Source organism: Pan paniscus, chromosome 17, assembly GCF_029289425.2.
Source record: "Pan paniscus chromosome 17, NHGRI_mPanPan1-v2.0_pri, whole genome shotgun sequence".
Classification (NCBI taxonomy): Eukaryota; Metazoa; Chordata; class Mammalia; order Primates; family Hominidae; genus Pan; species Pan paniscus.
Genome location: NC_073266.2, coordinates 27,300,863 through 27,316,417, shown reverse-complemented (window position 1 = coordinate 27,316,417; position 15,555 = coordinate 27,300,863). Strand labels below are relative to the sequence as shown.

General features: G+C 47.3%; 1 protein-coding gene across 4 annotated transcripts in view; it reads right to left on the bottom strand.

Moving 5' to 3' along the window:
• PIEZO2 (piezo type mechanosensitive ion channel component 2) overlaps positions 1–11,422 on the bottom strand; it is a 478,719-nt gene extending 467,297 nt beyond the window's left edge. For all 4 annotated transcript variants that reach the window (XM_034943968.3, XM_034943967.3, XM_008959670.5 and 1 more), the window contains exon 1: positions 11,293–11,422. In XM_034943968.3, coding sequence (XP_034799859.2) covers positions 11,293–11,356 — 64 coding nt within the window. In that variant the 5' untranslated portion in view covers positions 11,357–11,422. The remainder of the gene's footprint in view (positions 1–11,292) is intronic.
• Positions 11,423–15,555: the final 4,133 nt, after the last annotated feature.

Below are 15,555 nucleotides of genomic sequence, written 5' to 3'. Positions count from 1 at the left end.
CTCCTTCATAATCAACTGTTTTGTAAAATCCTGAACCACATCTCTAACATGGTAAAAAAAAAATTATTGTTCTTAGCAGTTCCTAACCTTTCTTTGAGGGCAAGTCCTAAGTGTATGTACATATGATGGTTATTAAGGAGGCCAGAGCGATTTAGATATAAAAATTCCGGCATGTAGGTTAAAAAGCAGTGATTTATGGCCATACCTTTTAATATTAAAAAAGGCATGTGCAGAAATATTACCCTGAGAATTGTGAAAATATTTCTTAGCCTTGAACACCTCATTCTAGAGATGATGTAATTGAAAAACAGAGAGTTTCTGTAACTTGGCAAAGTCGCATAGCTCGTTATGAACAGGATCCAGATTTGTTCGTTAGACCTTCAAACCAGGGCCCTTTCCAACCTGAGTGCTGCCTAGGTTCCCTAGCAGGGGTCCGTGTTCCTGCAGCAATGCCAAAGGCTGTGCTGCCCGGCAGGGACAGTTCAGGGAAAGCAGCAGGAGGGAGATGGCAGGAGCAGGGACGGCCCAACTCTGCCCATCTCTCTAATTCACTTCCATGGTGCTTCAGTTCAAGATTACCAGCTTGCTAAGGGTCTTCATCCTTCTTCCTTTTCTGCACCTGTGGCCAAACTGCTGCCCTAGAGGGTTTGACCACAAGAGAAAACAGATCGATTTGTGTGGTTCCAGGAGAGCTAAAAACATTTTTAAAAATAATATGCATTTCAAGGATGTGACTTAAGTTGTACCATTGTCAAATGGGTTTTTCCTTCTCTGTTCCCTGCAAAGCAAGTAAAAGGTGTTAATTGCCATCCTGATACAATTCACATTTATGAAAGTCACAGAGTATATATTAGGCTGTTATAAATTTTATATTCAAAGACTTAAAAACCAATCGCTATAGGAAACTAGATCTAACTCTATTTTCAGACTTCTGAGATGTTCAAAACAAAAATTAGTCAGTGAATGTTTTAGTCAATTGGTAAATATTTCTTCAGTGTTCCTGTGTGTTATAGTCCTTGCTGGGTAGCTGAAGTGTAATGATCAGAGGTTATGTTCACAATTTGAAAAACCTACAATCCAAAAGATATAGTGTTTTTTTGTTGTTGTTGTTTTGTTTGTTTGTTTTTTGAGAGCAAGCCTCATTCTGTAGCCCAAGCTGGAGTACGGTGGCACAATCTCAGCTCACTGCAACCTCTGCCTCTGGGGCTCAAGCAATTCTCATGCCTCAGCCTCCCGAGTAGCTGGGACTACAGGCATGTGCCACCTCACCCAGCTAATTTTTGTATTTCAGTAGAGACGAGGTTTCCCCATGTTGCCCAGGATGGTCTCGAATTCCTAAGCTCAGGTGATCCACCTTCCTCAGCCTCCCAAAGTGCTCAGATTACAGGCGTGAGCCACCACACCCAGCTCAAAAGATGTTTTGAAATAGCTGCTATCTGTATATTGAGGAGTAAGTTCCGTGCTGGGGATATCAACAAGGACTATACAAGGTCCCTGAACCTACAGACACATAGAAGGCAAGACAGTGCTCCTACAATTGAATATTAATACAACATTCTGTAATGAGTATGCAAAGTGGCGGGTGAGCACAGAAGGAACAAATCCTTCTGCCTGGGAAGGAGAATTAAAGGAGAAAAGATGTCACGTTGTTTCAAAGGTAACCATGAACCATAGCACAGAGGCTGTCTGATGTATCTGACTGGGGAGAAGACGGCAAAGACAAGACCATTCTCAACTTTCAACAGGTCATGTTCCAAAGCTTCTCGTAAGCTGATTGGTTCTCTAAGTTATCTGCCCATTGAAACTGTGCTGCTCTCGATGAGAAGGAACTCACACTAGCCAATGTTTTACTCATAATCGTGCCTAACTTCTGAATCTGGAGCTATTCATAAAAGCAACTATTTATTGAGTATTTACCGTATGTCGGGCACTGCTCGAAGCACTCTATAAGCACTGACATCTAAGGTTTGCAACAATCCTCTGAGCTATGTTCTATTATTACCTTGTTCCAGATGAAATATCTCAAAAACAGGGGTCAATTTGAACAAGGTCACACAGCTGAATGACAGAGCCAAGATCAGTACTCAAATAATCTGGCGTTAGAGCTGGGGCTCTTAGTCAAGATAGTACATTTCACCTTGAACATCAGAAACCATATAATGCAAATAAAAGGAGGAGGAAAAGAAAGAATTTTTGTATTGTTTCTGGTGTGTAGAGCAGGCCCTGAGAAAGATGTGCTACTTTCTGTGTTGGAAGTCATCTTGATAAGCCCCTAATTGCCCAGTGATATTATGACGCCCTAAAAAATATGTGGGCATTCTAGATCATACCTGTACCCACAATGTAAATACTCTCTCTCCCATTTATTTAAAATGTCCATCCCATCCCACCTAGACGATGGGAGCAAATAAGCTATTTGACCTAATATATGGGTAATAAATAGCCATTTTATCTTTCCACAGATATTTACACTTCAAATGAAGACACTTGTTACTCAAAGAAATGGGTTGGGAGAAGTAAAATAAAAATGTAATCAGCAGTGTAGTAGGGTCACCGGCCTCCCCTTCCTTTAAGGGGTTCTGAGACTCAAATCTGAGAAGTGATTGAGGGACCGTGACTCTTTCTTTTGGTATGTCAAGATAGACTTCTGTTCACTTGATCTAGAACTCTTCTGCTTATACAGATCGAGTCAGAATTCAGTAGACTGCCCATCGAGTTCTCTTCTAGGGACACCATGACCACCTACCCAACGCCGTAGGACTCTCAAGTCAGGCTGTTCAGATTGCTGCTTTGACTCTGCTGTTCTCCATGATGGCAATGCACCCACCTGGTCTTTGGTGATCACATGGCCCCTGCCACCTGGGATCCAACCATCCCCAATGCAGTTAAGGACCCCCAGTCAGTGGCAGCAGCTTCCACTGCAATCTCTGACCTGCAGAGAAGAGCAGCCCCAGAGCTCTTCATGGACACCTGAGGCTCCCATTTTTTTCCCCATACTTCTGGTGAAAGTGTGTCCTCTGCACCCTCCCAAGGTGGATGAGCAGATCTTTTATGATAAATCCACTGTAACATCCCAATCTCCCTAAGCTTCTGGATCCCTTCCACTACAGCATACCAAGGTAGCTCTGGCATTTCAACTTCATTTAGTGTAGGCCACCTTTTGGTGCCTGTTTCTGCCACCAACCAAACTGTCAGAGCCCTTTCTAAGCCCTGGAGGCACAACACTGACCAGATCCAATTTCATGTTCCTTGCATCATTATTCCACACCCTAATACCCATTCCCACACACTTTCCTCTAATTTATGTCTAAATTGAGAAAATCATGTTATTTTGGAGTATAGATCTCATGGGTCATACTTTGTGCCTCATCTTTAGATGCCTAGGGACTTGAGTCTAGCTAAGGTCTAGAAACAAAGATGGGTGTTAGCGTAGATCCTCAGAAAAATGTCAGTGGTGTCTGCAAGGCACACTAAGGTACCTTCACCCACAGGAGGCACAGATGATACTGTTATTGCATGCTAATATCCACTCTCTGTCATGGCCACAGACCTACCTTTCCCATTTTAGCTGAGCACATTATCCACCAAAATAAGAATGACATTTCCCAGCTTCCTTTACAGTACGGTAGGTGGAGAAGATTCCTACACTCAGGCTAACTGGATGTGAGCAGAAGTGATTCTTGCAGCTTCCTGGCTGTACCCGTAGAGGGTGGGGAAGGAGTGTTCCTTCTGCATCTCCTACCTCCAGCATTCAGCTTGATGTGGACGTGGTAACAGGCTGTCTTGACCCGTGCAGATGAGCGCAACCCACGTGGGATAGAAGAGTATGGCTGCGGCCCTGGGAAACTTCAATAAGCAGAGTTAACATACCCGCTCCAATCACCTACATCTTGACTATCAGGGGAGACAGACTAAGTTTGTCTTATCTAAGCATCATTATGCTGAGAAACCTACATGGAAAACAGAACTCAAGAAGAACAGAATTGTCTTTGCTTAGAACTGACTGACGGGGCCTTCTATCAACTGGAGAAAAGAGCCTATTTGCTGCCAGTCAGGACTGCAAGCCTGTTGGGCTAATGACCAAGTGGTGTATTTAAGGAAGAATGGCAACAGTGGATTGACTGGTTTGACCAAGGTTAAGGCTGGAATGTAATTGCCCACTGAGAAAAGCCCCAACTATGCTTCTCGGAAGAAGATTCTGGGGGGCTTAGGGCAGGGGAAGGCACATCTAGCACCACACAGGGTAAAGATGGAATGAGGCCAAGAGGCCAGGTTGGAGGCTTGAGGTTCTGCATGCTGCGGGGCGCACAGAATGTAGAGCCACGCAACACGTATGTGGACCAAGATGAAAACTTAAGGGCAAAACTTAGAAGCGTGCCCTTGAACGAGGTGCTTGGTGTGGACAGCACTTGCACCCAAGGCAGCAGTGGCACCCACAGTCTCGTCACAAATGTGCAGGCTAAGGAGCAGACGAACGGCTTGTTCACTTGACCTAGAACTCTTCTGAGCACACCAGAGAAGGCCCCGGGGAGACAGGATGCTTGGTGTTGACCAAGTTGAATCTGAAGTGGGGTGGAGAGTTCAGAGTTGGCGACAATACTGAGGCGACAATAACCTGAGTTTGGGTTGCAGAATGAAATCACTCCTGAAGAGAGCAGTGAAGGTCTCAGCAGAAGCTTCCCCCTCCAGGTGACTGGTGAAATGGCCACAGAAAGCCTAAATAGTTTCTGCAGAACTAACCTCATAGATAGACCAAATCCATCCCTTTTTTATAAAATATATTTATAATTTGCAAGTTCATATACAAAAGGAGTTTAAATATGTCCATCCACAATATCCTAGTTTAATGCAGAATTGTGCCCAAACAGTACGGCACAAAAGGGGAATTTAAAAATAGCAAGTCATAATCAGAAAACATCACCATCCTATATGATAAAGCAAGGCAAATAAAACTTATATGTATATGCTGCAGGTGCAATGAAAACATTTTATAAGCTGGTAACTGTTACATATATTTTCTTTTAAAAACCCAACAACACATTGAAAAAATGCAAAGCTATACGTTGCTCTTAAATTTTAAAAATAATTTAGCTAAATTTTCTATGCCTATTAGATAATTACTAGACAGTTAAGAAATTATGAAATTATTAGACACTGTGTCTCTGACGGGCTTTTCACGATGTTGAGTGTGTACTTCTCATCATTTTGATTTTGCCACGTCCTAGACAGGTCTGGAAGGTCAAGTGGAAGCTCTGAGGAATATGACAAACCTCGACTGACGGCCAAACATTTAAAAAATGTTTTCCAGGCCAGGCGCAGTGGCTCACGCCTGTAATCCCAGTACTCTGGGAGGCCAAGGCAGGAGGATCACTTGAAGTCAGGAGTTCAAAACCAGCCTGGCCAACATGGTGAAACCCCATCTCTACTAAAAATACAAAAAATTAGCGGAGTGGGGTGGTGCACGCCTGTAATCCCAGCTACTCGGGAGGCTGAGGCAGAAGAATCGCTTGAACCCCAGAGGTGGAGGTTGCAGTGGGCCGAGATCGCGCCACTGCACTGCAGCCTAGGCATCAGAGTGAGATTATCGCAAAAAAAAAAAAAAAAAAGGACCGGGCAGGGTGGCTCACACCTGTAATCCCAGTACTTTGGGAGGCCAAGGTCGGGGGATCATGAGGTCAGGAGATCGAGACCATCCTGGCTAACATGGTGAAACCCCGTCGCTACTAAAAATACAAAAAATTAGCCGGGTGTGGTGGCAAGCACCTGTAGTCCCAGCTACTCGAGTGGCTGAGACAGGAGAATGGCATGAACCCAGGAGGCAGAGCTTGCAGTGAGCCGAGATCACGCCACTGCACTCCAGCCTGGGTGACAGAGCAAGACTCCGTCTCAAAAAAAAGAAAAAAGAAAAAGAAAAAGTTTTCCAATATTTTTGTTTTTAGCCTCAGTTCAATGGGAATTTTTTTTGACTGATTCCATGTCCTCAAGACAACGGTTTAAATCAAAAATCTTATAAGCTGTAATGTTGTAGATTATACACATGGTATCATATTGTTCTTCATCAATTGTTCTTCAACATCCAGATGGCTTATGCTATTCTAAGTTCTCCTGAATATTTATGCAAAAAAGCATATTATACACATCATTACTACATAACTTCACATACAATTAACTGTTAGTAGCACAAGGACCCAAAAGGAAAATGACATGTTAGAAATAAAATCACATTAAATAAAGACTACAAAAATGGTGCTGAAAAACAAAAGCAAACGTTAACAGTATTGATCTAGTGAGAACAATATGTAATTGTTCTAAATATTGTTTTTAAGTCCTATTAATCAGAAAAATGCAACTGCAGATTTGGAATATTGAGTAAAACTGGTGAGAAAAATCCTGAGAACTAAAAATCTCTAACACACACACACACACACTCTCTCTCTCTCTCTCTCTCTCACTCTCTCTCTCTCACATAATTTGGCTCTAGGAAGGCACTAAGTTGCCTTCCCGTGAATCCCACATCCTCAGATCAGCCTTCTCCTGGCCCATGCTCTTACCTCCTAGTCTGTTCATTTTGATTGAGACATCGCCTGAGCATTCTGCTCTCTGCTCATCTTCATAAAGGTAAGGCAGCGCCTGCTGTGTGTCAGGCTTTATACAAGGTGTGCTGTGCACACTATCTCACAACCATGCATGTAATTCTTGAGTGTTAAAAGCGAAACAAAACCATAATAGAATATGTTATTTACCATTTTACAGAAAGAAAAGAGAAACAAACAAAAGGAACTCCACAATCATACAGTGAAGGGCAGAGCCATGAGGTCAATGAGAGTCTCTTAAACTGCCCAGTGGCAACACCATCCTTCCTCAAAGGTGAAGTCCAAAGCCATCTGCTTATCTCTGACTACGAACAAACACACATCACCCGTAAAGAAACACACACACTTACAAAGCAACAGGATGGACACATAGCTGCAGCACCCACAGCTCAGGAGACAACATGCTCATGCCCGTCTGTGTGGATGAAATATTTTATTTTAGAAATAAGCTCTAAATTTCCAATCCTTTCCACTGTTCCTTTTTTCATTTCTGAACTTGATAAATAGTATCTACTTATATAAGGCTGAGAAAGTGTGACAGAAAAGCAAGTTACTTTCTTAAATGCCTTCCATGAATCCTTTGGCAGCTGCAGCCACCTACCACTGAGAGCTACAGCTACCGCAATAGGGGAGGCCAATGCTGATCACATAGACATTAGCTCCATTTGTAATTCTTGGACTGTGTGGAAGTGTGATTTCAAAATGATATATATTACACAGGAAAATACATCATGCTATAAAGAGAAAATTATGATTAGATAGCCATATCTAATATATTTCAAAAATGAGCCCAAATTTTTACTCACATTTTAATCCAACTATCCTTAAAGGAAGTTTTAGAGATTCTTTCTGGATTGGAATATTGTTTTTCAGAGCACTAGTTGATTGGTTGATTCTTGTTTGTGGGACACAGTCCCCTTTTCTGCTCTGCTCTTTCCTAAGCTCTGATTGCCTGTTTTAGGGGACGGGCAGCCATGATCTCTAATCCCCTGTTCCCCCAAGCAAGGCTTCCCCTTTCTTCCCCCTGAAAATATGTAAGTCATTTCTTCCAGCCAAGACATTAGGGAACTCCAGGCAACACTGGGCAAGATGGAATAAATAGTCAGGAACATCAATTAAAAACAAATACACCAGTGCATTCTTGACTGAAAAAATCTCAAATCATATACCTAAAGATGGGTGGTATAGTAGAATCCTGTTAAAAGAAACTAAATGTAAAATATGTGTAAAATGTTCAATAATTATCAGTTATAATTATTAGAGATTGCATAATATGGAAAGTCTTTACCTTTTTGTGTATTATGTGTAAGAAAAAAAGTCAGATGACTTAGCAACTAGTCACAGATAATTTGGGAGATATTTAAAGTTTTTGGTGGCTATGACTATATGCATATCCATCACAGGATGTTCATTTTGGATGGTAAATAACATATTCTATTATGGTTTTGTTTTGCTTTTAACACTCACGAATCACATAACATCTGCATTGAAGAGGCCTGATTTCACTTATCACTTCTCTTAAAATTTCTCTTATATGGAAAAAGAAAAAAAATCTGTAACCATTATATTAAACACAATAGCAGTTAATTTTTAACATCTATCATTAAGTAAAAACACTAGGAATCTCTGTGCAGGAAAATTTCAACATCAGTATTAAATAAATGAGTTTAAAGGAAAATATGTAAGCTTCTACAAAGGCTTAGCTTTGAAGGCTGCCTTTTCCAGATATAAAAATAGATGGCTAAAATGTAAAATCGATTCTAATGGCAAGCAGACCTTTGCACTCACTATGCGCAGGAGAGAAACCTGAATATTTGACTTAGTAGCACCTTGGGAGTAGGCAGACCAGAACCCTCCAATAACCTTGGAAATCTCCACTTCTTGCAGAAAAGAATCAAATGCTCAAATAAAAGGTGGCATATCTGCTCAGCCCTCTTTCATCCCTGTAAGTAAGTATCATGATTAGAAGATGTCGATAATTTTCCAGAATGCAGGTTATCTTTTCTAAGCACCCAACACGTGAGGGGGTCACTAGGGTCAGGTCTCCCAGGGAGCTCAGGCTCTCTTCCAGCCAGGGGCCAGTCCACCTCCTCTGCTTTCTCCTGGATAAGGCTTTTCCTAGGGCAGGGGAAAGCAACAGGTTCCAGGCTGAGCAAGGGGGACCACTACCTTCTAACCCCCTACACACTCATACTCTCACACATACTCATAACACATGTGCACACTCACACTTATGCACTCAAACTCACATTCACACAAACTCTTACACAGTCATGCACACAGTCGCACACCCAGGTTAGTCTCCCTGAACCCAGAGAGGTGTGGGAGTCCTGAAGAATGAGCTGGATAAAGAAGGCAGCCCCAGAATCTCCTGGGCAGACTCAGCTGTCCCCGAGGCAAGACGCAGTTTGCATGTTGGCCAAGGTTATTATCTTGTCGCCCCTGGAAGCCGAGCTCCTCCCAAAAAGTCCAGGATCAAAGTGGACTCAGGCAGCGGGAGCCCCCAGCCTGCCCTGGGGCACAAGCCAGCCAGCAGGAGGTGAACAGTGTGCGGGCACCACAGAAGAAGCTCGGTGGGGGTCCCAGTGGTGAGAGGCAGGGCTGAATCCAGACCCCAGTCCCCCCACCTCCACCCTGGCTTCGAGTCACCGCCCCAAGCCCCTGTGCCCAGCAACCCAAGCTGGGAGTGCTGTGAGCCAGGCCAGCTCCCCTTGGGAGGGCAGAGTACTACAGCCCTACTGAAGGAGTTTTCAGCATAGGCCACCAACCTTTAGTAGGACTGACAGGCCCCAACCCCAGCATCCGCGGTGCTTGGAGGCAGGTGAGCTGAGTCCAGGGAGCCCAACCTGCAAGAGCCTATGCTCAGGGCAAGGTCGCAGGCAATCGCTGCTGGCACTTCATTCCGCCACTGGTGCCAAGTCACAGAGTGGACCGAGCTGGCTGCAGGGAACCACATGCCTAACTCTTCCAACAGTCACAGTGAGCTGCTGTCCCTTGGAGAGCGGGATGGGGGATGGGGAAGAGGGTGTCCATCCTCCAGGAACAGTGGCGAGGAGGACGGTGGATAGAGGGACTGGGAGGGAGCAGAGCGGCCTTTAACCTTAGTGCCACTCCCCAGGACCCCTCCCCGGTCTGCACTGAAGACCATAAATCACGCTTCATGCTAAAAGCCCTTTGTTAACTCGGTCACTAGCTTCCAATTCACAAATAGTAAATGTGCCAGGCACAGTGCCAAGCGCTTAGGATACAGAGATGATCCCTGAGCAGTGACACCCTCTGTGTGTAAGGCACCTGAAGAATCCCTTTCCCAAATCGCTTTTCAAGCTGGCGGGGAGAGAGGTGCATATCCGCTCTGTGGAAGCTTAGCTCTTCATCTATGCGAGTGAGACTAGACCCCTGCAAAATGGAAACTCAAACTGCAAAGTAGAGAACGAGGCCAGCATCCACCCGTGGGTCCCTCCTGCTGCCCCGGGACCCCGCCTGGCCACACCTTCCCTCCACTCGGAGCGCCTTTCTGGGTTTTCCGCTGAGGTTTGTTGAAAAGACGCCTCCCAGATTCTTCACTCACGAAGTGTGTTACAAAAACTCTCCCGGCAACTGTCCTGACCCTCACCAGTCACGCTACAGCCCCCATTCGATTGCTTGCACAAAGAAAACATTTAACACAGGTGTGATCAACCTCGGTCAAGATGCAGAGTCATCAACCTCGGTCAAGATGCAAAAAGGTGGCCTTTTCTGCGAAGGCCACGCCCTCTGTAAATACAGTTACTACTTGGTGAAAAGCGCTCTACTTCCTAGCTCTTGTTGGTGAGAGGGAGAGCAAAGAACCAGGGCCCGGCATTCTTACGAGAGGAATTCAATGTCACAGGCACTGCCTGTTTGAGGAGAAGCTCAGAAACGGTCCGACTCCCAGAACGCAGCCCCCAGTTGCTTTGCACGCCAGGCCAGTCCTGGGGAAACGGTGCAACGCTTGTCTGGGCGTCGAGGAGGCTCCCTTGCGGTCCTCCCTGAGCCCTTGCCAGTCCCAAGGAGTTCCAACTCTGCTTTCTAACCCTTTAAAATCTGGAGAGGGCGGCCGCTGGGAGGCGGGACTAGGTGTTGGGGGTCTATAGCCTTAGCATCCAGTACTTTTGTAGTAGGGGCTTTTGTGGAGGTTTTAAAAAATAAGTAAGAAACGTCAAGGCACTGTCTCCCTGTACCTCGTCCCGCTTTTTCTTTTTTGAATGACCGGAGTCCTTCACTTCTTCCTTCACGGTTGCTGGGATTTGGGGTCTGGGAGAGATGGCCTCTGGGCCGTCTGGAGGCACAGCATGCTGTGCTTGCAGGGTCACTGGGGCTCAGGTCGGAGCCTGACTGTACCTACGATGGGGACGCATCCGCCTTCCAGCCACAGCAATGGCCATCCTTAGTACACAAGTCAGTACTCCACGAAAGAAAATCCACGTGTAACTAAATTCAACATAAACAGTTTCCAGCACATGCCTGTCCCGAGCATCCTGTTAAGAGATACCCCGATCGCGCGCCCCAGAGTGGGAAGTGAGAGAGCCAGGCTGTGCACCAGGGACAGCGCGCGTCTGACGCCGCTGGCCTCCCGAATCGAACCCCAGAGCACCAGAGCCCTTCACTTTGTTAAGAAGTCCCCCACCCAGGCGCCCCCCTCGTCCTCCTCAAGTGTCCTCGGAAAGCGGACCAGACTCACCTACTGCCAGGCAGATGGGCAGCAGCAGCCTGAAGATGAGCCCGCACACCACTTCTGAGGCCATCGCGTCGGTCCGGCGAGTCGGAGCAGAGGGGCGAGGCTCCAGGGTCCCTAGGGGTGGTGGGACGCAAGGCCCATGCCCGTCTATGGCCTCTCGCCGCCGGCAGCTCGCAGCCACCCGAGCATCGCCTCGGCGCGGGCCGCGACGCTCTCCGCCCCGAGGGCGCGCTCCCGGGGCTCTTGGCCGCCCCTCGCCCACCGGGCTCTGGGTAGCCCCTCACCAGGCTCTTGGCGGCCACCTAGCCCGGCGCCCGGCCCCCTGCGGCCGGCCCATTTAGTGTGAATCCTGGATCCGGCAGCGGCGGCGGCTTCTTCAGGGGTAGCTGATGCCGGGGCCTTGGAGAGGGACGCTTTGGGAGGGTCCTGGGAGGCGGCGCGGCGAGCAAAGGGGGCAAGAAGGGCGTGCTGTGCTCCCGCCTGGCTCCCGGGGCGTCGTTTGGGGGCGGCCGGGGAGTTTTCTACTTGGAAGCCCCTCTGAAGCCACCGCGTCTCCTTTGCCCGGCCTCGTCTCCGCTGCCCACGCAGGCTGCCGCGCTCTGGCCTCGGCCCCGGCTCTCGGAGCTGCCCGGCGGGCTCCGGGTCTCGCCCTCCAGTCCCCAGGCGGCCCGCGGCGGATCCCCGAGAGGCAGCGCAGCTCAGCCCCTGCGCCCCCCAGCTTCGGGCCGGAGAGACCGGGGTGGGAGCTGCCAGGCGCGCAGAACCATCCCCGCCACCACGGGGCTCGCCTTGTGGGTCCGGTCCGCGGGCGGCGCTGCGAGTCCCTCCCTCACTCGAAGGAACGGCGCGAGCGTGGGGAGAAATGGAGACCAGAGCGCATATCGGGTGAGTGGGTCTCCCACTCCTTCCTCCACCGCCTCAATTTAAAACTCAAGAGAAAAACCAGCGCCGTCCCGTCGCCCAGCGCGACCACCGCCTGCCGCCTTGCAGCCTCGCCCTCGCGGCGCAGCCGGGGCTCCCCGGCGGCGCGCGCTTCTCCACCTTCAATGAAACTTTCGAAGCCCTCACTCGGGGACGGGCGTGTCCCCCGGCCAATGGGATGGCGGCTCCGGGGCCTGCGCGCGCGGAGCCCGCCCCTGAGCGGCTGGGGAAGTGAGAGCCTTGCACCGGCGCGGAGGGCAAGCTCCCACCCGCGGCTCCCGCGCCTGGGAGAGACCCGGCCTGGCCTGCTAGTGGGCTGCGCGCCTTAGCTCGCCCTCCGCGAGCACTCCTGCCCCACTGGCTCCCGCAGCCCCGCGGCTCTGCGTGGTCCTGTCATTCCGGTGGTGCACCCTGGCATCCAGTCCACCCGGCCGGGCCCTGAGCTTGCCCAAACCCAGGGAACCGTTTAAGGTCCGAGGGAAACGCACAGGCCCGGCAGGAGAGAAGCCAGGGGCTTGAAGAGTCCTGTGCGACCCCGACTTCTGCTGGGTCCACAGGTGCACACTGGCATTAAGAAGAATAGAGCTGAATTCATCTACATCATTGACCCTGCCCATATTTCACATAGCAAGAACTTGCCATTCTGAATAGACTCTGGGAAATCCCGGGTCTTCCCCAACAGATATGCACCCACTTTGTGCATTTGGGGGAACTCTCCGTTTTCACCTCAGTTTTGCTCCTTGCTTGTCGTGGCTCTGGGGAAAGAGAGCGTTGGCACTGAGAATATTCTCCCTTTCTCCTAGTGCACTGCTTTTTGCCTGTTCTAGGCAAGATCTAGAGAAATCTGGCTCTAGCTGGGAGACTGCAGTGTGCCTGGGTCTTTTATTTAACTGTTATCCGAGAGTGGAGGAGACTTGCTAGAGCACAGTAGGGGTCTTTCCGGACATGGAGGAAGAGGCTGTTAGCATCTGTAGAGAGGACTGTTCAGGACTGGCATTCCATCAGGAGGACACACTGGGAAGGACCTGGCTTCCCTTCCGCACCTACATTCCTGGCTTGCATTAGTTGGAGGGGATAGAGCAGTGAGCTGATGAAAAACAGGCAAACCCCCGTCTTTTTAGCCATTTGAAACGCTTTTGTGGACATCCCTTTTTTGAGACAGGGTAAGCTTGTGGTTTGAGCTCAGGTGCCTTCACGAATTCTCTTGAGAATTACAGAAAAACTATGAACCATTGCTTTTTGAATGAAGACTCAAGACAGTTGGCATATGGTGAAGACACCCTGAAACTTAAACCACCCATGTGCTCTGCCATCCTCAAGAAGCTTAGATAGCACCTAAACCCGGGCGTAGTCATGAGCTCAACAGCAGACCTACAGGAGACGATAGAACTTAAATTAGCATCCAGTCACCAAGAAATGCTATCAAGAAATGGTTTGTGTAACCTGTTTGTAGAAGCCTGATATAAATCTACCACTAATTTTGATGTTCATAAGTCTGCCTTCACATCCATGCCCTCCCCACCTCACCCCATGTACGACTCATTCTTGGGAGCTAATAGGTGAAGGACTCCTGAATTTTAAATAATACTGTGTCATCACATGAATTCTGTATTCTCTGAATACTTTCTCATGTTCTTGATAGGCTTCCCATACTAACAACTGTCTAGACTTTTTCACAATAATTCTCTTTCAGAATAACATAAGCTGGGAGGCACAAGATTCCCAGCAGGTGGGTGGTCTTACCAAATAAACTTCGAGCTTTCTCTGCCACAGTGTGTACCAACTTGGCTGCTGGGGCGTTAGAGATTTTAACAACTACATCCCAGTTCTGAGACTTCCAACGTATGTACTCAAGGGGAAGTTTCAGCGGTCTAGACTACATCTGAAATAGGCTTCTCCATGCTGGCTACATGTTGCAGTCACCTGGGGAGCTTTTGAAAAACGCTCAGTCTCCACACTCCCTGAAATCCTGATTTAATTGGTCTGTGATGGGGCCCCCACACCTGTATTTTTTTTAAAGCTCTCAAGTGATTCTTAAGTATGCAGTCAGGGGTGAAGACCGCTGTCCTCATTTTCATATCAGACTCAGAAAATAGTCCATTGGCTTTCAAAACTAGCATCTCCAAACCTCATCCACCTTTCTGAAGCTGTATTTTCTTTCACACTGGACTTGACTTGAGCATACATATCCATCGCAGTGGCATTGTTTTTACAAGGGCTGTTTAACCCTCAATTTTCCCTGCTCTCATAGAAGCAGTATCTGGTGTCTAGACAGGTTAGTTTTTAAGGACTCACCAGCCCATGAGGGTATTGATCACCGTTCGGGAGCTCTGCTTGCCTGGCAAACTTTATTCCAAAGTTTGCCAGAATCTTGTCCAAAATTTGAAAGAGCATGTGAGTTTAAAAATGCTTTGGGGAGAAATCAAACATGTAAAATACTCATGGACATATTATTTTGATATTTCATGGGTACCTGATGTGTATAATCACCAGTTTACCCTGGTAATGAATTAAGCACCAGACACCCTATGCCTCTCTGCATCCACAATGACAAACAATGACTTGTTTTGATCATTATTGAGACTTTTAGTGCCTCAGTTTCTTCATCTGTAAGTTAAGGAAAGCAGTAAAACCTACCCAATATGGAATCTACACAGATAGAGACAGTTTATAGAGTTCTTAGAGAAATGCCTGGTGCATAGTAATCATTCAATGAATATTGGCTGCTATTATTCCTATTATTGTTGTTATTGTTGTTGTTGAAAAACAAGAACTAATTCTACATTTATCAAACAATTATGCTAAAGCACAGTGACCTGCAGTGAGACAGACAGCAATATGTTTATGCTCCCAGCAATATGTTTAAGAACTGATCAACATTTTCATAAGTGTTCAAGGTTTTCTCCATAGTGTGTCATTTTTTGCCTTGTGTGCATTTCATCTCACCTGTTTAGATTTATCTTTTTTTTTTTTTTTGAGATGAAGTCACACTCTGTTGCCCAGGCTGGAGTGCAATGGCACAATCTCAGATCACTGCAACCTCCGCCTCCCAGATTCAAGCAATTCTCTTGCCTCAGCCTCCCAGGTAGCTGAGAATACAGGCGCACACCACCACGCCTGGCTAATTTTTGTATTTTTAGTAGATACAGGGTTTTGCCATGTTGGCCAAGCTGGTCTCGAACTCCTGACCTCAGGTGATCCAGCCGCTTTAGCCTCCCAAAGTGCTGGGATTACAGGGGTGAACCACCGCACCTGGCCCTAGCTTTTGTCTTTTCTAAATTTGGTTTACTGTTGCACTGATTGACAAAATCATTCAGAAACTCGATCTTTGTCCCAAACACTAAT